Genomic DNA, 22,187 nt, shown 5'->3' on the forward strand with positions numbered 1-22,187 from the left:
GCACTTCTTGTTCGCTTAGCCTGCTAGACCCTTTAGAATGGTTCATTATTCATGAAAATAAAAGCAAAATTCGTATTAAAAATACTGCATTAATTAACTATTAATTTCTATGGGCGGGAGGATGCGGCGGCCAGGGACTATTTTAACTGAATTCATGAGGAAACATTGCCTTGCATTTGCCTGATTTATGTCATTTTACTGTATCTCTACAACAGAATACCATAGTTACCATGCTTCAAATGGACATCCTGAAATATAGACATGTGTGTATCCAATTTTAGAGATGTACATCTTAGGCAAACTTAAGTTTGACGAAATACAATACTTATTGTCTGTTCAGCTCACGAGAAAAGAGACAAAGATTTTCACGGTTAAGTTAATAATGTGAAAGCTATGGATGTTTAAAAATAAATCATCAAGACAATACCCAATGTATTAATGTGTTTATCAGGTGAATGAAACAAAAAGGAATAAATACGTAATTTATACTGCTTTTCCTGACATTTGAGGAGTTTTCTTCGTCACCAAATCCTGTCAAAAATTAAAATGTAGTTAGCATTACGTAAAATGTAAATTGTAGTACCTAATCTTAAATAAATTGTAGGTTCTCTTTGACAAAATGGTCATTATAAAAAACATACAAACTTATTGGCGTGTAATAAATTCGGTTCGCAGATTCGCATTTTCTCAGATTTTCGTATTTTATTTATTTACAGGTAACTAAATACTTTCTACAATACAATAAAAAACAAAAGATGCAATAAACACAAATCAAGACTAACTATAACTTAAATTAAAGTAGACAACAGGCGGTCTAATCTAAAAACCAATCTGTTCCAGACAAACTTAGTTTGTATGAAGACTTAGCAAAAACCAAGTGACGTTAGTAGTAAATTTAGTGATAAAAGTAGTAGAGTAAAATAAAATAAAAAAGCGGATAGACAACTAGATTAAATATTACACATAGATAAATAGCAATAAATAATGTATATGTCGGACCCTGACACCAGAAAGACGTATTGCAGCGTTACAGTTCATAGTTTTAGACGCCTGTATACAATTGATTAGCAATGTTTGGCTACTAGCAATGTTTGCTGTTTACAAGTTGTAACGAAATCCATAACGTAGAGAGTAACGCCATCTATTGGCGTGTTGTTGAACTAAGATGACAGGTAGAAGGCTTTGGAACGTCAAGAGGTTTCTCTTGGGTGAAGGTAGGCACGAGTTGGCATTTTTGTCGTTATGTTGGTGGACTGGTCAAGCAGGTTGACCAACTTGACGTTGAGGCGGGAGGACTGGAGCAGCGAGGCTCCGCCGCTGGTGGGCAGGCTTGATCGGACCGCGCTCAGGCCTCCGTCACACGCTCAAGGCCACGCGCTATATGCCTACCGCTCGGCGTATCGTCGACGATACAACCGACAGAGGGCCGCCGAACGCCCGCCTCAGCGCTCGCACCGCATTGCACCGCGCGTTTCCCGCGCTTATGCTTCGAAATGCCGAAACCACGTAATTATTGTGCAGTAGATGGGTGAAAAAGTCAAAAAAACAAAGGAAAAAGCCTATAATAGAAATTCGTCTTTTTATGACGGGCTAAAGGTCCCACCTGAAAGTTTAATAATTATATTGAAGGGTTAGAAAAAGTATTTTTAAATAACTTTGACGACGTAATAATTAATCGGCCTGGTAGCACCGTATTACAACTTTTAAAAACCGTTGATTGTCCGTTGCTTTGCTCCTGAATATTTATTAAAATTATTTACGCGATTTAGGATATTTTCAACTACTTATTAAATTTTAATAACAGAGAATTCCGAGAAGTGAAAAAATTATAAATCATTATATTAAAACTAAAACATATTTGATTCGCAACATTCGTTTTATTACAATAATCATCATAGGTAGGGTAGCTACAACCCTAGCGCATTCTTACGATGACGCGTTGGCACGTGACTCGCACGGCGGGCAACACAGTCTCGACTCTTTGTGCGCCTAATTATGGTACGTTTCTTCTTGTCCTGAGCAGCAGGTATTATTATTAAGGTTCTGTAGGCTATTATAGCGTAGGTATTTTAGCTTTTGTTTGGGAATGAAGTATCTGTTACGTAGTAACTATTTATTAATCTGTGCCGCGCTAGAGATCGGACGTACTCGTTAGCCAACCTCGTGCCTAACTCGCTACGTTCCTGAAGGATTATTCTGATAGCTTATAGAATCCCGCGTTCTTTAACCATTTAGCTAAGTGTTTTATTTCAAGTGTTATTTTGATTTCTTATGTTTCATTAGAAGCTTACTTTTGTGAAATAAAGAAATGATGTGTTATGTGTTATTTTAACTTGTTTTGAAAAGATTTGTCCCTCTGAGTTTGTTGCCGGTCCCATATAGGGCTAAATCTTCTCAGATCAGATATGTAGGGTTGAAGCCGGCCTAGTTTGACTTGAATAAAGATTTAAACGGTTTCTTTTTACTTTCATATCGCTCCCTTGAGTTAAAAATAGCAATTAGTTCTTTTAAACATTTAGTACTAAGGAATAGTAGGCACTAGTATGGTTAACGAGTCCTAATGTTTATTTCATGCACTGGTAGCAATGGTAGCATACTGGTTTAGCTGTGAAGTAATACATTATCGTACTACCCCCACGCGCCCACCGCCTTTGAGACCATCGGTATTCGACATATACATACATTCACTAGTATTATGTATCATACACACTTACATAAATAAATACAGTACCAAAAACAAACATGTATAAATCACACCAATCAATTTTCTAGTAACCGATTTTAAAATATAAAGTAATAAAAATATGAAAAAGTGGCCAAAAAGGCGGAATACTAAATAATATTGTTTTATCTTTCATTAAAATGAAAGGCCATAGTCGGTTTTCCATAGTAAGTTGGCCCTTAAATCAATTTGATTCGGGTTTTTTTTGTGAGTACCTCTTATGGTGAAGGATAATTTTCCTGAGTATCAACATCCTACTAGTGACAGTTTTTGACTTATGATTTTTTTAATTTTTTTCTTTAGTGTATTGTTTTTCGGGATGTATTCAAGCGATTTGCGTAATTTTTTTAAATAGTGTTCTTTATTTAGCTTGAATACATCCCGAAAAACATTGTCTGTCTCTAGTAGGATGTTGATACTCAGGAAAATTATCCTTCACCATAAGAGGTACTCTCAAAAAAAACCCGAATATAATTTTTTTTTAAGGGCCAACTTACTATGGAAAACCGACTATGGCCTTTAATAACCAGTTCCTAACACTGAAGAGGCAAACAATGGTTCGTAATTTGAATTCCTCGCTGACGGAACTCAGCCTCCAATATTTATTTTAATGAAATACTTATAATTATAATTACCAAACGTCCGTATTTGTTCACCGTAGACTTCTCCTTGAAAGTTTGAGCTTACTGCATCGTTGGTTACTGAGTTTTCGTGACGACCTGTGTAATAAAATAAAATACATTTAATGTATTTTGATATATTAATAAGGTCCACGTACTTATAAAAATTATACAATAATTTTGAAGCCTACCTTTTTTCTTAAAGCTTTGGTTGTCCAAAACTGCTTTTGGCGTCGTAGAAAACGCTGATGGTGGAGCGGGTATTTCTGAATCAACAAGAGGTAAATTAAAATTAATTACAAGATTCCATCGTAATATCTATACCTACTTATTAACTTGAAGTTCAATTTACCGTCCAGTTTAATAATGCCGTCAGTCTCTCCCAGAGAATTCTTGGCGATACACTTGTAGAAGCCAAAGTCCTCCTTGGTAATGTTTCTTATCTTGAGCATCATGAATTTGTTGTAGCCGCTGTCCATAGGGAAAGCTTCATACTTGCCACCTACAATTTCCATTTCTGCTTAAATGTAAAACCTCTGTATCTTACAATTTCAATTAAATTCTAAGAGGTTGTGTGAAAGATAGTATTTGTAGATTTTAATTATAGCAATTGACTTAAAAAGATATCGGTATGGTCGTGCAACAGGATTTTTACCATCAAAATGAGTTCAAGTTGTGCACGGATATGATAATCGTGGATGTCAAATTGATATTGATAGGATAAAGCATCTGAAACTCTCTATCTAGTTACGTCTAATAGGATCGTCTGCTTTCACCACAACGAAAACTGCGTCCATTATCCGTTCGCTGCTTTAACTACCTAGTTTTACATTAAATCAGCTTGTCAGGTACGTGAAATATTCCAAAAAGTTCATATGTGTCGATAAAGCCCAATTCACAGTCGTATTTCATTCAGTAACTTTCTATTAAGCACGAGTGAATAAATTCGGGACGCTCTCGATTCAGCTTCCATCGATACAAGAGAAACTATTTTCATTATGAAGCCATAAATCAACAACACAATCGAGCCATACTGTATTTGATATGTATATCACCATATGTTCTATAGGAATAACGTGTGCTTAATTTAGATATGCATGAGTGATATTGTGTGATTCGAGTTGAGAAGCGCCTGTTTAATTATGGCAATTAGTATTTTTTATATTGTCACAATTACCAGAAATAATCATATCTCCTCGATCGGTGGTCCAGTAATTTATTGAGGAGGGGTATGCCTCGGTGTGACACTCCAGGGTTACATCTTGACCTATATATGCGCCTTCCAACTGGTTAGGTATTGATAACATCGGTGGAACTACAAGAAAGATAGGTACATTGGAAGATTAGTAACAGATATTCAAGTTATAACTTATTATACCCATTTTTGACATAGTACATTTACCTAAGTAACTTATTAGGCAGATGTCCGTTCCCTCGAACGACATTAGGTCAATATTAAAATTAATTAGACTTGTCTGGCCGCTGACGATACAATTACTGTCAAAATTATCCGTAAAACACGTTGATAATCGAGTAGATATGTCCTGTTTAAATATTTGTAAGCTTAGATATTTGCAATAGCATCGTGAGAGTTCAGAATTACAATGACACAGTCAAATTGGCCCGAAAGGGTATACTCACATTGCACCATTAGCATAATGCGCTTGCTTATCGACGGCGGCACCCCGTTCGATGCTATACATAAGTACGCCCCCATGTGGAGACGAGACACCTTGGCTATGGTCAGGGTTTCACCATCCACAACGCTTACTGTTAACAAAAATCATGACTCGTTTTAAAAAACATAGTAAGGCGTTCGGTCAGTGTAGGCTTAGGCCCACTTGCACCATTCCACTAACCCGGGGTTAATCGGTTAAACCTGGAGTTGCCACGGTTACCAGTACAATTTGACACTAGGTTAACGGTTTAACCGCTTAACCCTGGGTTAGTGGGACGGTGCAAGTGGGCCTTAGTAGTAGAAGTCCTAGAGGAATCCGTAGGTAGTACTTTAATTTGATCATATTATTTATAATGCATATTGTAAGAACTTACTATTGAACCTTTGAAAATGGACCGGTCTATTTGTCTTCAGGTACCTACCTAATAAAATAATATTGTCTGCATTTATTGAATGAGCGAGCGAAGCGAAGTGAAGTTCTTACATTCGACTTTGAACACGCGGCTGGCTAGAGGCACGCCCCGGCATTTCGATGTTTTTAAGCTGAACTATCAGAGGATAGTTTGATACTCAATAACTTAAGTAAATTTGTTCTAATTTAAATTAAATTGGGTGAACGTATAGCTGAGGGCATTATATTTTAGTCATTAAATTTTGAGCAGGCTCGAACAAGAGGTTATTGAGCTAGAAGAGCTTAAAATGCTAAAAAGCCATTTGTGAGGGGTCTTGCTATTCTGGTCATTTTAATTGCAAGAAAGTATGGTGGAGTTTGGTATCAAATGAAAGTGCTCGGTTTGTTACACATTTATAAAAAAAAATTTTTAATTTAAGATTTTTTTTTAAATGATGACAGTTTTGGAATCCAAGATGGCGGCCATGCACTATGTCATAAAAGTCGTCATGGATGTCGTTTTATAGGTTTTAGGGGGCGCCGATTTCGAATATGATGACCATTTTGGAATCCAAGACGGCGGCCATGCATAATGTCATCAAAAAGTCGTCATGGATGTCGTTTTATAGGTTTTAGGGGGCGCAGATTTCGAAAATGATGACCATTTTGGATTCCAAAATGGCGGCCATGCACTATGTCATAAAAGTCGCCATGGATGTCGTTTTATAGGTTTTAGGCGGCGCAGATTTCAAAAATGATGACCAATTTGAATTCCAAAATAGCGGCCATGTAGTATGTCATAAAAGTCGTCATGGATGTCGTTTTATAGGTTTTGGAGGGCGCAGATTTTGAAAATGATGACTATTTTGGAATCCAAGATGGCGACCATGCACTATGTCCTAAAAGTCGCCATGGATATCGTTTTGTAGGTTTTAGGGGGCCCCGATTTTGAAAATGATGACCATTTTGGAATCCAAAATGGCGGCCATGCAGTATGTGACACTGTGTACGGTACCAGGATACTAAATAAAACTGCGCAAGCTATTCAGCGTGTGCAATACACATGCGCGAGGTTTTGTTTTAATGTTCCTCGTAGGGCGCACATCACGCCCTACCTTAACGAGAAGGGAATTCTAAAAATGAACCTACGACGGGAAATGCACATGGCTTCGCTCGTGCACAAAGTTGTACACACAAAAAGACCTGAATATCTATTTAAAAAAATTGCATGGGCAAAGGATCAACATCATTTTAATACACGTAGCAAAATATTAAACAAGGCAGTCATTCCTAAACACAAAACTAAAGGATGTAGAGGCGGATTTAAAGTCAGTGCAGCGAAAATATGGAACAACCTACCCCCACCTCTTCGACTTAACATATCCCAAACTTCGTTTTAAGATAAATTGAAAACCGTGTTGCTTAAAAGGCAAATTTACTTTAATACTCCATCTTCAGTGTACCTACCTATATAAACCTTATTAATTATGTAGTAATGACCATAAATAATTACCTACTTATTATTCTCCTTTGTTTAAATTTGCTCTGTACTTTTTGTTTCGGTTAAGTATTTTTTTTTCCTATTAAATAAATAAATAAAATATAATAATAATATTAGTATAAGTTAGTACTAGCAGTCGCCTTGTGTCACCGCCTCAATTTCGGGCAGGCTGAAAACCAGCACTGAAACCACGCAGTTATGGCGGGGCTTCCAGCACATTAGCTGAGACTGTCCTATTGTCACATAACTCACGTAGATGTAATTGAGCTTATTTATACATAATTATATTGTCTAGGTTAAGTATAGCTTAAGAGTGTAAAAATAATTGCAATTTATAACCTTTGTTGTGGCAATAAATGATTTATCTATCTATCTATCTATGTCATAAAAGTCGTCATAGATGTCGTTTTGTTGGTCATGGTCATCATTTTCGAAATCTGCACACCTGTTTCAAATAAGGTATAGCTAGATGCATCCTAGTAAGTCAACAACATCTATATCTCCTATCGGAATGTACTTTTGATAGTAGTAGTACGAAATGTAATCTGAAAGGAATCAAGTAATATGTTCCTGTAATGAGGAATCAACATTTGATTCCAATTACTAGTAATTGTAATATTCGAAAAATTGATTCCTGATTCCTCAAATAGAATTGTACTTAGTAATTCGGTATTGTTAGATTACAAAGTAATCTGGGAATCGTTAATCAGATTACAAAGTAATGTGAAGTAATCGTTGAATCAGGAATCATTTACGAAATGCCCATCTCGGACTAAGTAGCACTGCATTCAATTGATCTTTTTGGCGAACCGCGAGTTCACAGTTCGGGGCGAACTACTAGTTAAATGTTTATTTACATATCTCATAAACCCTCTAAGATGTGTTCAAAAACCGCAAATTACGCCCAGCATAAAGATAAACTGTTTTGTTAGAACCAATATCATATTATCAGTGGAAAAGTTGCATATTTTATTACTACCTACTGTCAAATTTCGAATATCTGTGAAGAGCACAGCAATTTGATTTGACCTCTATTCTATCAGTAAACATGATGAGGTTTCATTCGAAATTAAGTGTCAATTGCAAACAAGTTCGACAAATCTCGCATGTTACTTGATATCGAAACATATGGCAGTTGGGGCCGACTCTGTCTCTAAATTAAATAAAAAACCTACGGTTGCGTGATAATATGGAAAAGTTTTGCCGGCATTTGACGTTCATATAATCTTTTAATTAGCTTGTTTTGCTGTTCATGAACTAACTATAGCACTTCTTTCGAGTAAAATGGGCCATCAGGATATTTCGAAGACGCTACCTGATATTCGCGACAGAGCAATGATGCCGCAATGCCGGTCGTAACACGCGGTTCCTGAATAGGAATACATAGAGCTTATAATAATGTGTGTAGATAAAACAGTGTATGTAACTGTACATAAATAATTAGGCATTAACACATAAACTACTATTACTTGATTTTTATTAAACTGTTGACCCTAAATTGTTATTCTTAGCTCAAATTGATTTGTTTTTCATTTTACCTAAGGTGCATGAAACAGATAGGTCATTAATAGTTGGCCATTGAAGTTGGTTTTGACACCGCATTTACAACTACAGTTATTCAAGTATACAGTTTAATTTACGAGTATGTACTCGTAAATTAAACTCCATTATAATCATAAAGTTGTTTCTCTTTGTTTGTGTTGCTATATAAACAGTTTAGATGCTTATATTATAGATAGTTTACCTGATTCTCCGTTATAATTAAAGTCCTGCCCATCCTCGCGGCGCCACATGACATAGGGCTCGGGGTAGCCGCTGGCGCGACACACCAAGGTCACGTCCGAGCCCTCACGCACCACCATGTCCGTCGACGTCATGTTATCGATGATTGATGGAGGCACTAAACAATAACAAATTGTCTGAACCTCACGTAATTACGACAGAAAAGCGATGATAAAGATAAGAAACATTGAATGTCATATTTGTGTTTTAGTCAATGCATAAGTTATTTATGGTGTTCAATTGTTCATACTTAATTACTTTTGATAGTAATCTATAGCGTCGTTACCTGTATAAACTTTAAACAATAGTATTTAAATCATAATACAGTTATGACTAGAATTACTAGCTTCCAGTAAGTACCAAAAAGCGGGCGGGCTCTTAAGTTGATAGTAGCATTATTAGGTAAAAATGTTTTTTTTTTTTACTAGTTGAAACTAGGAATTTACGATTTCTTGAGTTGGTTTTGTTGATTTTAAATAGTTCTGGTAATGACGCCACGCTTAATCTAGGTCTAGTGACGCGATGTCCGCAGGTAAATACTTTATTGCAGACCTTAATTAGGTACTTTAATTTGTGCTCGTAACTGTAATCTGAAGGGTTGAAGTATGTACCTACTTAGTAGAAAAATCTTCAATGACAGAGTCGCAATTAGTACCGCACGCTCGATTTTATAAAGAAAATATATGAATAATCAAAAAAATCTCTAGGTATAAGTGTTTAGACGTGTAACCCGAGCGTGTAACAATTATACAGTAAGCTACTTCATTCTGACTGTATCTGCGTACATACATGCGTTACCTAACAGTCTCATTTACATAACATTCCTCCCATAAGTAATCAAAGCAATAAAAAACTGGTCAAGTGCGAGTCGGACTCGCGTTTCAAGGGTTCCGTACATCACACAATAAATAAATAAATAATAAATAAATATTTGTTTGTTTGTACGTGTTTTTTTTTGTACGTGTAATATCTTGAAGGACCCGAATGGGTCAGATCAAAAACCAGACGTAATAGGAAGTGTCATGGCGCGGTAGCATATATCTCTGCAACTATAATATCTATTACTATTTGGAAAGGAAGATTAAATGCCGAACGATAGTACAAGTGTTCAAATGCGAAGACCGAAGGCTCCGCGTAGGGCTGAAAACTCAGAGCGGATTTCCGCAAGTGTTTTAAAAGCGAAGGCCGAAGAGAGATACCTAATACTTATAGTTCCTAAGACGAACATGGAGGACCCGCGCGAAATCGCCTTTTCATATACAAACGTAGTCCTCATTTATTTTCCTCTATGGATATTAATATTATTGAAAATATTTTGATACAATCTGTTGTATTTACATATATATCGCAGCTACGCCCCCACATTGTTTTTCTTCGAATTTTTAATCATTATAAAAGTTAGGACCATTTAAAAAATTGTATGGAATCGAATTTTCGCTCCTAATTATTACAATAATCAAAAAAATCTAAAAACGTCAAACGTAGGGGCATAGCTATGGTTAATATACATCAAATTATGTAAAAATATTTTCCATAATGTACCTATATATCCAGAGAGGAAAATGGGGACTACGTTTGTATGGATAAGCGGCCGTCCCCTTTCTTCTTAAAAACACGTAACAAATCAAGCAATACTACAAGTAGGTACCATTACGGCTGTGTGCCAGATACAGGCTAGTCGCATTTTTTGTCTTCAGTCCGACTCACGCTTGAACCTAAAGGCACGCCACTTTGGGACGCTCTGGGCCTTCGGTCTTATGCGGATATCGGCCTAGGGCCTTCGCAATAGCTGTCTACTCCACGTTTCACTTAAACCATTGCGGCTGTGTCCCTAAAAAAGCCACACCGCATTTTTGTTCTTAAATCCGACTCACGCTTGACTGTAGATTTCTAATAGGTTTTCCTGTCATCTTTCGGTAAAGAACTATTTTGTGTATTTTTTTCAAAATTTTAGGCTCAGTAGTTTCGGAGATAGAGGTTGGGGAATGGTAATTTTTTGGCTATTTTCTTGAATAAATTCTAAGCTGCATATCCTAAAATTATAAAAAAAATATATTTGAGATTCTTATAATGAGCCCTTTTGTTTGATACATAACACGATATAGTTTACAAAACTTTGTTTTTTAATTTTCTAATTTACCCCCAAAAGTAGCCCCAATGTTTAAAATTTATTTGTTTACGTTACATGTTCGTCTTTGGGTCACAGACTTACATATGTGTACCAAATTTCAACTTAATTGGTCCAGTAGTTTCGGAGCAAATAGGCTGTGACAGACGGACAGACAGACGCACGAGTGATCCTATAAGGGTTCCGTTTTTTCCTTTTGAGGTACGGAACCCTAAAAAGTACTCTTTATAGGAAATTTGAGTTATATAATGTATTAAATTATATTACAGATTTAATAACGATACGCGTTCTCTGAATTAATTTGGACTTATTAGAAATCACTCAATTAGGCATACCGGAATAATTTCAGGTAGAAATTTAGTAGGTACCTGAATTTTGATAACATTATATTTTTGTGGTATGTAAAACTTGTTAGAGATGTAAAATTTATGTAAAGAGTTTGGCTGGTTTAAGGTAGTAATCAAATTATCAAAATTATAATATTATCAACGTTTAAAAGGATCATGCCGAATTTGGCCTACGATTCGATAAGGATGACTTACTACGATTCATACTTCTTACAATCTCATACATATATTAGATTCCAACGGACACTTCTTAATAACGAAAATAAGTTAAAGAGTAATTAAACCAAATCAACACATCCCAAGCCATTACATAGAATCAATGACTTTTATAAATGGACGTCTAGAGCCAAACAAATAAGTTTTTGGCAAAGATTTCATTTTTGGTACAAGCTTTTATCGCTGACTGTACTTTTCTTACGACAGACAACTAATACTCATCGAGAAAATTCTAAAAACCTCTAACACAATGAGGTTGCGTTGTTTCATCACAGAGTTCCTATGGCCACCTCCTGTCTCCATCATCAGATCAGTTCGACAGTACCAAATTATTGTATTGTTATCAGAACTACATACAGCTGCCAATTTTCATGACGCTACGATCCTTGGAAGATGGTTAAATTAGTTACCTTAGATTCCATTACAGTTAGTTACATACAGGTCGACCTAATAAAAGCTTGTTAAAAAGTATGGCAGTAAAATACTTTTCTACGATGTTCCTGTTGATGCGAATAACGCTCACTTCAAAGAAAAATTCATACCACTAAGTATCAAAATTGCAAAAAGAACTGCGATACGTGAAATAGCGAACGAATATGGAAGGAATAGAGTCGCTATGGATTTTGTTTTCATATTAATTATTACATATTTTGGGCGTTTTCAGAAATAAATATCGAAAACCCGATTCTCACAGATCCCGGTGTTTTTGGGTTATTTCAACTCAGAAACACTAGCATATTCAATTCTGATGATAAAATAAAATGTCCCAAAAATTTGTATGAAAATTGTACATTACGTCACGCACATACAAGTGATAATTTTTTTAGAATAGAATAGAATAGAATAGAATTAATTTATTCGTAAGCACAAACAATCGGTACAATACATTACATTATATATGTAAAAGAAAACATAAAATAAGATTAAAGTGCCACGAAATGGTCCCATCTCAGCATGTTGCTGGTGGCTTCCAGCGCTGATCTTCCGATGAGACCATCAAGTGAGAAGAATCACGGGAGGTAACAGACAAGAAGAAAAAAGACATAGAAATAACATACAGTAAACAAATAGTCAAATAAGAAAAAAAAAAAAGTTAATAAAAGTTTTCATACTAAAACGTGACGTAATGGAATGGACATTTTGGGACATCTTTTTTTAATGGTGGGATGGAGAATGGTGTCGATTCTGAGTAAAATGAGCCCAAGAACGTCCAGATGTGAAAGAATCAGGTTTTCAATATTTATTTCTGAAAACGCCCCCCATTTATTAGATGGCAATACCATCTATCTATGAAATCTAGAAGAGCACCAATTTACAATTAGCTTTTACCGTATTTCACCACTGAAGTCGTTTTTTTCTTCTTTAAAATTGATTAACTTTTTTAATAAAACCTTGTTTGATATCAGGGTTTGAATAACACGAAAATAGGTTTTAAAGTAACTAAACAAAAACACAAATATTTAAACTATGTAGACTTAAAAATACATTAAATATAAACTAAATCTTAAGTAACTTTTTTTTATAAATTAGGTACCTATATGATAAACCTACAACTTAGAAATCTTAACTTCTTTGAAATAAATTAAGTTTAATATTTGAAGTTTATTATTAACTGCCTTTTAGACAAACATTTTGTTTGTGAAACATTCTTTTTTGGAATGAGTTATCGAATTTATTATAACAATCCTGTGTTTGTTACTGTATTCCTTCTCTCTCTGGAATTGAAGTAAATATGTTTTAAGTGATTGGTTTTACATTTGATGCTATAACAATTTTTACTATAAAACAACTATAGCTGTTATAGTCTATTCCGGTTCGCATGCTATGTCTTATTAATTTATGGAAGTCGTATTAACCCCATAGAGTGCTCGCGCTATGAGCATTTTGCCGCCCTCGGCGAAAAAACTGGGATTACTTGAAAACGGTTCGTGTGTCAAGGCCATGCGTCCTAGTAGCTGCCCCCCTGTTCTTTAGGTCTCTATTTTCCAAATTTGGAGAAATTTCGTGCGTGGGTGACTGCAGGAAGCAAATGTTGCTGCCGCTGTGTCGCGTATGGCGGCAAATTGCTCACCGCGCGACTACTCACGTAAGTAAAATATGGGGTCCGTTTTTTTTCTTAAGTCAAAATATTAATAGGTTTTTCTGAGTTTAATATTGTTTTGATATTAACAAAGTAAAAATAATAGATAATATTATTCAATTTATTCTAATTTATTATTATTTTTTGAAATTACTAAGCATATGTTATTGTGACGAACCTTTTTGAAAGAAATTATTCGAGCTATGTTCATACCACGTATAATCAAAAGATCTAACGTAAATACTTTACTGAAACAATTGGGGAACCAAATTTCTTGTTTTGTGTCATCTGAACACCAAAATACACCCTCAGGTGGAGAAGATACATTATTTGCACTATGCCCGTCCAAGGAAAATAGAAGGTCCAAAATGAGCACAATATAAGTGCAAAGTTACTGTGCAACGTACATTGTATACCCATGTACCAGGACTGTTTTGCTAAAATGTACATACAAGATAATCAAAACGTGTAAATTTGTTACAAATATCAATACATATTTCTTTTTTTTATTTCAGCTAAGGCAAAGGCCGTGTTAAAATTCGAAATATTTTACCTAAGATTTCCTGACTTTTTTTAAATGTACTAGTAAGTATATAATTATAACATAGGTTACTTTTTCTAACAGTATTTGATTAATTTTATCCCATTAAAATTATTACAAAATGATTTAGTTATTATATTAAACAAAAAATCATGTTAATTATAGGCGGCAAAATGCTCCCTACGCGAGCACTCGCGTTACACGGAGAGGCGCGACTACTCTCTAGGGTTAAATATATTATCATATGAAAAAAAAATGTATTAACCGAATACCAACTCATTCGATTTTTGTTCCTTGACAGCCTTTAAACGCCCAATATCATCGATATGTTTACATTATTTACGGCACCTTATTTCCTTGTAATAAGGCATAATAATATTTAACACGGCCAGAATTCCTAACCTCAAAATCGTAGAGAAATTACGCTTTTATAATGTTCTGTGAAGTGTCCGTGAATTTCTAATAACTGTCGGTACTTTCATTTCATGTTTGGAGCCTAACAATATACCACCCATGTTTAGCGAGTGTTGGGCCAAACTTCTATGGGAGCGGAACATCATCCTTTGACATTAAGTACGTTGCAAGCAAACACTACACACAACAAATGTTATTGAACTTTACTTAAAAGTTAACCACAGGCACGGTTAATATCGTATAACGTAATTAACGTTTTACAATAAAAAAATGGTGGGTCCGTTAATTGACCGAGTGCAGCGAAGGTCTTTTTCAGTTTGGGCAAAAATGCTTTCGTAATCCTGTTATTTTCCCCTACAGGTCGCATTTCTCAACCAATTATCGTGTGATTTGGTCTGCAGGTTTGATAACTATGTACTTATATAGAATGTTTTTTTGATTAAATGTTTTTTTTTTTAAAACGGCGGAGCCGTAGTGTTTCACGAGGTCTAAAGCACAGAACCACTAGTTTATTTTTTTCATCACACACGCTCGAAAAAGGTCTTATTTCATGCAGGTGTACCTACTAAAGGACAATAGTAGTTTGTGTTACGAGGGATCAAAATGATATATTTCCGTCAAGGGCGTACATTGAATCCTGAATGAAGCGATGGATTCTACAATAGAATCCCGAACGTAGTGAGGGATTCTAAAGTAGAATCCTGAGCGTAATGAGGGATTCAAGTGTTAACGCCCAAGACGAAATAAGTTTGATACCGTGTGACACATACTGCTTTTCACATCAACTATGAGGAAAATAAAAATTTTTTAGTGTTGACACCATTATTATGTTTCAAAATATTATTCAAGCTAAAAACAGAATGCAACTTTGATCCCTCCTAGCGGGGAAGAAAAAGCCCTTTTCCGAATAGGTGATGTGAAAAGCCTATATTATTCCCGCGGGAGTTATGGATTGTGCAAAAATAAAAGAATATTATTCACTTTTTAACTCATGTTTCGTTATTAACGTAATTTATTGGTCTATCAAATCACACGAACCAAAAGATCCACTTAACTAGATAAAAGACTAACTGAAACAAAAGCTATGCTAAATAAAACTACTTATCTAAATTGCCCCATTTCGTTATCACAATTATAACACACTGAAAGGAAGAGATTGTGGCAAAATAATGAATTTCAATCCATGACCCACATGACATCCGGTTAGTATTAATTTGGTACAATTTCGCCTCCATATAGAGAATCGTAAAATCGTAAAATATTTATAAATAAAAAAATATTTATTTATTTTATTTATAAATAGTACCAACGCTTCTGTTTACAATATTAGATGCCAAGTAATTATTTTAGAAGCCCACCTATTATTACAGGCTCTTTATTTTTCGGTAGGCTTAATTTAGCTGCTGTTTATCAATAGTATAATGAACACTATGTGATGCTTAGTTAAAATAATTGGCGCTAAAATATTAACAGACATCCAAATTACCTATATAATTACATGCCATATAAATGCACGCATTTAAGCCTTTCAATAACGTCATTTGCTCCACGGGCGACCTGGCTCTTCCTGCTTTCATCGATCTACAGCACTACGCTCTTCATTATTATTGGTTAGTGGTAAGTATCCTTAACGTTACTAATCCCGCTGATATACTAGTGGCAGGCTTAGCGGATGTGGAGCTTGGAGGTTCGGGAATCCTGGCGTTAGCTCGCCAGCAAAAAAAACTGCGGCCAAGTGCGAGTCGGACTCGCACACGAAGGGTTCCGTACCATTATCTATAAAAACGGTCACCCATCCAAGTACTGACCCCGCCCAACGTTGCTTAACTTCGGTCAAAAATCACGTTTGTTGTATGGGAGCCCCACTTAAATCTTTATTTTATTCTGTTTTTAGTATTTGTTTTTATAGCGGCAACAGAAATACATCATCTGTGAGAATTTCAACTGTCTAGCTATCACGGTTCGTGAGATACAGCCTGGTGACAGACGGACGGACGGACGGACGGACGGACGGACGGACAGCGGAGTCTTAGTAATAGGGTCCCGTTTTACCCTTTGGGTACGGAACCCTAAAAACCAACCAAGTCGCCCGATGGTTGTTCACTGGTACCATGACTTATAACTTACATGTTTATAACTTACATGTTTGGTATACCTGTTAATGTAAGTTGTCAATAAATAAATAAATGATAAATGATAAATGATAAATAAATGATTTCTGGGGCGGTCTTGGCATGTGGCGGGACTTGCGTAGATATGCTGACCCCGTCCTACGTACAGCACTCTGCCAGAAGACCTGGTACAGCTTCAGAGGACACTCAAACTGCCAAGTGCCGCAAATACGGGTTTTCGCAATACAATTATGTGTTTGTGGCGCTTGCGGTGGAGAAATTGTGGCCTTGGTCGTCAGACACCATAAATGTAGGTAGTAAAGGCAATATCACAAAAACTTATCGTTGTGTCTGACAACCTCCGGGCAGGGGCGTAAGCTTAGCCCTTCAAAGAGGCTATGCGGTAAATTGGGAACAGTTAGATAATTATTAGTTATTAAAGTCCAAACAAGGAGGTTATTTCAAATTTTTAGTTCGTTTGTCAGGGTTTTATTTACTTAATTATTCGTAAAATTCTCTGTGGTACAAGCCTTCCTTTGCCGCGATGTATCTATTGTTTGATATACTTACCCACGACCTGCAAATATCCTTTCCTGGAGCGCATGGGGTCGGTGTTGACCTGGCACATGTACCAGCCGCGGTCCACCTCCTGCACGCTCTTGATGTGCAGGTACCAGGAGCGGTGGTCGTTGTATGACAGGCTGATGCGCGGGTTCTGCGTTATGATGTTGTGGTGGATGCTCAGGATCGTCTGCGTGTCCATTCTGACCCATGCCACCTACCAGGTATAAAATATATCAGCAGATTTTACAATGGGTGATACTAATATTTGTGTTATTATTTGTGATACATCTGGTTTTTTTTTATAATTAGGATTTTTTGTTAAAATTATTATTTAGGTATATCACACGTTAAAATTTATCCAACTAAGAAAAGAGCAGTGCCTCTTAAATCTTTACTTAAAAAGGCTTTAATGCTTATTATGTATAATGTAAACCACTGTCGATTGAATAAACATTGAAATTTTTTTTAATCAATTAATTTAATCTCCTTGCCCAAATATAGGTTTACAGTCACAAAAGCTATTATCTTAGCACCCCTAAAAGGGATAACGTCGGGATGTATTTTGAATTCATTGCAAGCACGTGAATTAAGCCGTTTCCAATATAATGTATGGACATTATAATTTTGTTAGCTATTTCAATTTACATGAATACGTATTATGATCGTCAAATAATAAACAAATATAATTGTGGTAAAATATAATTAAATTATAAAGATACAATAAAAAAGAAAAATACGAGTTTGTGCGAGAAAAAAGAATTATGTTTGTAAAAGAAGCCATCAAATTTTAACTGTGTGTCACGTTTTGTACACCAACGTCACGTTCTTATTGTTTGTTTTTATAAAGATAGGGGAGAGGGCATATTAGGGAATGTAAGGAAAAAAGGGAGTTCAAATTAGGTTGAGCATTGAATTGATAAACACCTTTACTAACTCATGGCTGGTTAAGAAGATACAATACGGCATTTTATGAAATGTGACTAAAATTATACATAATACAATTTCTTTTTGCAACAAAATTATTATATATAAAGAAGAGAACTATCTTTATTCAATAATCATAAGTAATACATAGGCAAAGGGTTATGTAATACATATGTGGGTAGGGTATAAAAGTGGTTTCAATCGATGTGTAGAAGGGCGGCACCGTCGTCGAACCCAAGCCACCTGGCGGTGGACTTAAACCGGTGGCGTGTGCCTCGGATACACATGCTGGTGGCGCGTATAACGGCGATACTGATCCTACATCTCAGCCAGCCCAGTATGGTGCTTATTATATATATTATTATAGATTATATATTAAATTATTATATATTATTTCGTTACTCATAAAAAAACTTAACTAAAGCCGGAGGGTTTGTAGTTAAGTGTGAGTAAAGAGTTTAGAACTTCAGATAGACATTTAAAATTTAAATTGAATTGTTTATATAATGTAAGGTAGGATGTTTGTCTGTAAGGAAGTTTGTTGTGAAGTATTAAGCATAAATCGTTATCAATGTGTAGTCATTTCATTTAGTATATGTATGCGTTTCTAAAAATAGTACACCAGTGAATACATGCCCCACTTGCATGCTTTAGTTATTGATCTTTACCTCCTTAGGTACCTGTTAATATTATTATACGAGATAATAGAATATATGCAATTGTGCTTTTGTAACAGTATACACTAAAATATAATTATTATCATCAGATAATCACTGATCGTATAGGTATAATGTGATAGCGTCCTAGCTTAGCACACTTCAATTTTCTTTAAGCGTAAGCGACATTCTAGATCTGTGCCTAAAACACCACTTTAACGTAACATGCCTTATTTGGGCTAGAACTATTAACCTTGAAAAACAAAGATACCTACCTTAAACCCACGTAAGTTATCGACGACACAAGCGAGCAACGCATCTCTGCCCACTGTCACCGTGACGTTCGGAATTGGTTCAGCGAACCTCGGGTACATGGATTCTGAAATTAAAATTATCAAGTGAGACAAGAATTACTACACTCGTAAAAATATTAAAATATTTATGCTCTTTGAAGTATCCTGGGGGGCGGGGCGTACCTATAGTACGACAAGTATCTACAAGCGATATAATGAATACCTACTACAGTGCTACGAGTTATTATTATATGTAGGAGGTCAAATTACTCATTTCCTCAGGGGTGAATGATGTTTAGGTACGCCAGATCTTGGGATTATGATACGAAGCAGATGAACCTTGCAGTGTCGTACTGACCTATAACAATAGCACTGTGTCTCAAAATACAGGCTTAGCCAATTTACTAATTCCATTCAAGCGAGAAATAAAAACATTTTTAGGTCTTCAGTTCACCTGGTCCCAATCGATCCCCTTAGGTACCTAGATTTGGCGCTAATAAACGACCTGCCATTTATAGTTGATTGTAAATAAAGATTGCCGATTTAGATTGAAGTATAGTTCGTTTTTATTCAAGTTTTAGGGATAGGCATCCCTAAACAATCAAGTTATTGAAAGGTGCACTCTCAATTCTCTTGTGTATTTTTGTGTGAATAATAATTATAAACAATTGGATATAACTCTTTGTATGTAATAATCAATATATTGTTATGTCAAAACCCGTTCAAAACAAATGTTAAGGGACAAAAGTTGACACCTATGTTTCTAATGACGTAAGTTAAGAGACGACGATGTAGCTACTGGGACAGTGACTAGCACTACATATGAAAAAAGTAGACAATGTTTTTGAAGATATTATCAAGTTTTACTTTAGCCATGTAAATTATTCTTAGTAAACAATGTTTAATACAATAAGTATGTCTACGAGATTTACAAAAAGGTTATCGATAAACTGCAATGTTAAAATATTATCAGTAAAGCATGCGTTATGTTAGTAGATTAAATTTAGATGTCAACATTAATACAACCACCATAGTTTTGTATTATGATTAACTTACAGTATCAATCCATCGTGACGTTTCATTAAAAGTAGGTAGCTGATTTAGCTAGGTGAAATATTGTACGATATATTATAAAAAAAACAACTTAACCACCCCTGAACCACCCCGAAATCGCGAAACAATAGGGAGGCTTGCACCATTTTATTGATAAAAGTGCATTAATCAAAATATTTATTTTATTTGCACTCCATTACCTACCAGGTTTAAGTAAAAAGATGCCTATTCGGACAGGACTCATTTTCTGTCCAAGTGTCCATTGAACTAGAATAACTAAATAAACTCTATACAATTAAACATTTGTAAGAACCCGATCAGGTTATTAGTCTAAAGTCAGAATGTAATTACTTGCACAGTGAAACGTCCTGTTACGGCTTTTTTAAATCAAATTTCGTGTTTACCAAATAGTCTCTTTCAGCCCCAAAGGAAAGAGTCGCAAGATATAGTCGCGATTCGCCGGGACGAGTATACATTATGAGGCGGGAGCGTTTGATATTAATTTTCAGATTTTCAATGATTTTTAACCGGTCAGTAACGGTAGATATATATAAGATAGGCTTTTATTTGATATAATTAATCAAAACGTCGTTTTAAAATAACATATCAACTGAGCTCATAGAGTGGTTTTCAGCTATAATCAGAGAGTTGTTGTTCTATTGTTGTATAAAATCTACCGCGGATGGAGTATCGAGACAAACCTTACTGGTTTAACGATACTTTTGTAATTAAGTTTAGATATTGTGTTGTAATTACCTGAATAAAAGAAATGTGTATCGTATTCTACAAGTTTTTGTACTGGGCATTCCAAAAGCAGTGAATATACTATAGATGAATAACTTTATGACCTGGCATGCGTTGCGTTCTCGCGCGCGACTCCATATTAGATCTTGCGCGACTTCAATTATGGACTCGCGCGCGAGAACGCAACTCATGCTAGATGGTCAGGTGTATGTAACTGTCTTTAGTATCTAATACAAATTTAATGAAATAAAAGTATTTTGTCAAAGATTAAATTTTTGATACTAGCTTTTATTGCTGACTGTACTTGTCTTTGCAACATTACAGGCAACTAATACTCGCCGAGACAATTCTAACAAACCCAAACACGGGTTAAACGGGTAAACTATTAGGTTACGTTGTTTTATCATAGAGTCCCCTACCCCTAGGCCACCTCGATGGTACCATAACATTGCATTGTCACTCAAGTTAGATATGAATGCGATGTTTTACCTCTATTGAATAATGGGAAGTGGGTCTAGTTTAGCTTGCAAGATTTGACCCGAAAATTTGATATTTCAAGCAAGAAACAAGCATTGCAAGTTAAATAAAAGCTTGAAAAAGGTTTAGCTCTGGTACAAAATAAATAGAAGCCTTTAAAAGTAATAAGACGCGTCGCTCGCTGACGCTTGTCGCAAACTCTACACGCGTGGCCTCAGGCGGACGGAGCCGCGACGCTGGCGGCGCGTCTGCCGGCGCCGACCCGCTCGCGACGGATAGGGGTGCTTGATTTATGCTCGGCCCGCCAACGACAAATAGCGGTTTGTCGCGATATCACTCTTTCACTTCCAAAATAACGAATCAGAAAGAGCACGCTAAAAAACTTAACTTAATCTAAAACGCTGAGCTTAATTAAAAATAAGGGTAGGTATTATATGCAAATGGGTCGCTGTGATATAATCAGGGATTTAAAAAAAGGAAATTTACTTGTTGACATATTGTTAGCTCTGTTTGTTACGACTTAACGGATAAGTAGAGCGTACTTAAAATGTGTCGTCCCTCAACTGGGTGTAATAAATAGCAATGTGGGAACAAACAGATGACGTATTCGCTAAAATGCGTTGAACCGAGCTGGATTTGTGATTGAAACATTTGAATATCCGATCTTGAATTGATTCAACCCAGTTAAATATTCAATTATCAAAGAATTTTATTTATCTGCCAACATATTTTTTATAAATGATCTCTCTTAAGTGCCCTTATAACTGTTATATATCAGGAAATTAGACTTACCGTCGGGAACTTCTATAGGCGCTACTGACACTACATTTTGCCCGGTAGGTAATTCCCGACCTGCAAATTAAACAATAATGGCACTGATAAATAACGGATAAGTAATTATGAATTATGTTACAGGTCAACTTCAGTTTGCTAGTCCCTTAGCAG

General features: G+C 35.7%; 1 protein-coding gene across 3 annotated transcripts in view; it reads right to left on the bottom strand.

Annotated features, from left to right (window-relative positions):
• Positions 1-362: 362 nt before the first annotated feature.
• LOC134806005 (lachesin-like) overlaps positions 363-22,187 on the bottom strand; it is a 35,497-nt gene continuing 13,672 nt past the window's right edge. The window contains exons 2-11 of one of the 3 annotated variants that reach the window (XM_063779197.1): positions 22,035-22,094; positions 18,951-19,054; positions 17,102-17,309; positions 8,657-8,812; positions 4,984-5,112; positions 4,520-4,657; positions 3,695-3,859; positions 3,534-3,608; positions 3,358-3,441; positions 363-531 (exon numbers count right to left, since the gene is read on the bottom strand). In XM_063779197.1, coding sequence (XP_063635267.1) covers positions 416-531; positions 3,358-3,441; positions 3,534-3,608; positions 3,695-3,859; positions 4,520-4,657; positions 4,984-5,112; positions 8,657-8,812; positions 17,102-17,309; positions 18,951-19,054; positions 22,035-22,094 — 1,235 coding nt within the window. In that variant the 3' untranslated portion in view covers positions 363-415. The remainder of the gene's footprint in view (positions 532-3,357; positions 3,442-3,533; positions 3,609-3,694; positions 3,860-4,519; positions 4,658-4,983; positions 5,113-8,656; positions 8,813-17,101; positions 17,310-18,950; positions 19,055-22,034; positions 22,095-22,187) is intronic. The other 2 variants (XM_063779198.1, XM_063779199.1) reach the window with 2 other exon arrangements.

Source organism: Cydia splendana, chromosome 2 (assembly GCF_910591565.1).
Source record: "Cydia splendana chromosome 2, ilCydSple1.2, whole genome shotgun sequence".
In the NCBI taxonomy this organism is placed as follows: domain Eukaryota; kingdom Metazoa; phylum Arthropoda; class Insecta; order Lepidoptera; family Tortricidae; genus Cydia; species Cydia splendana.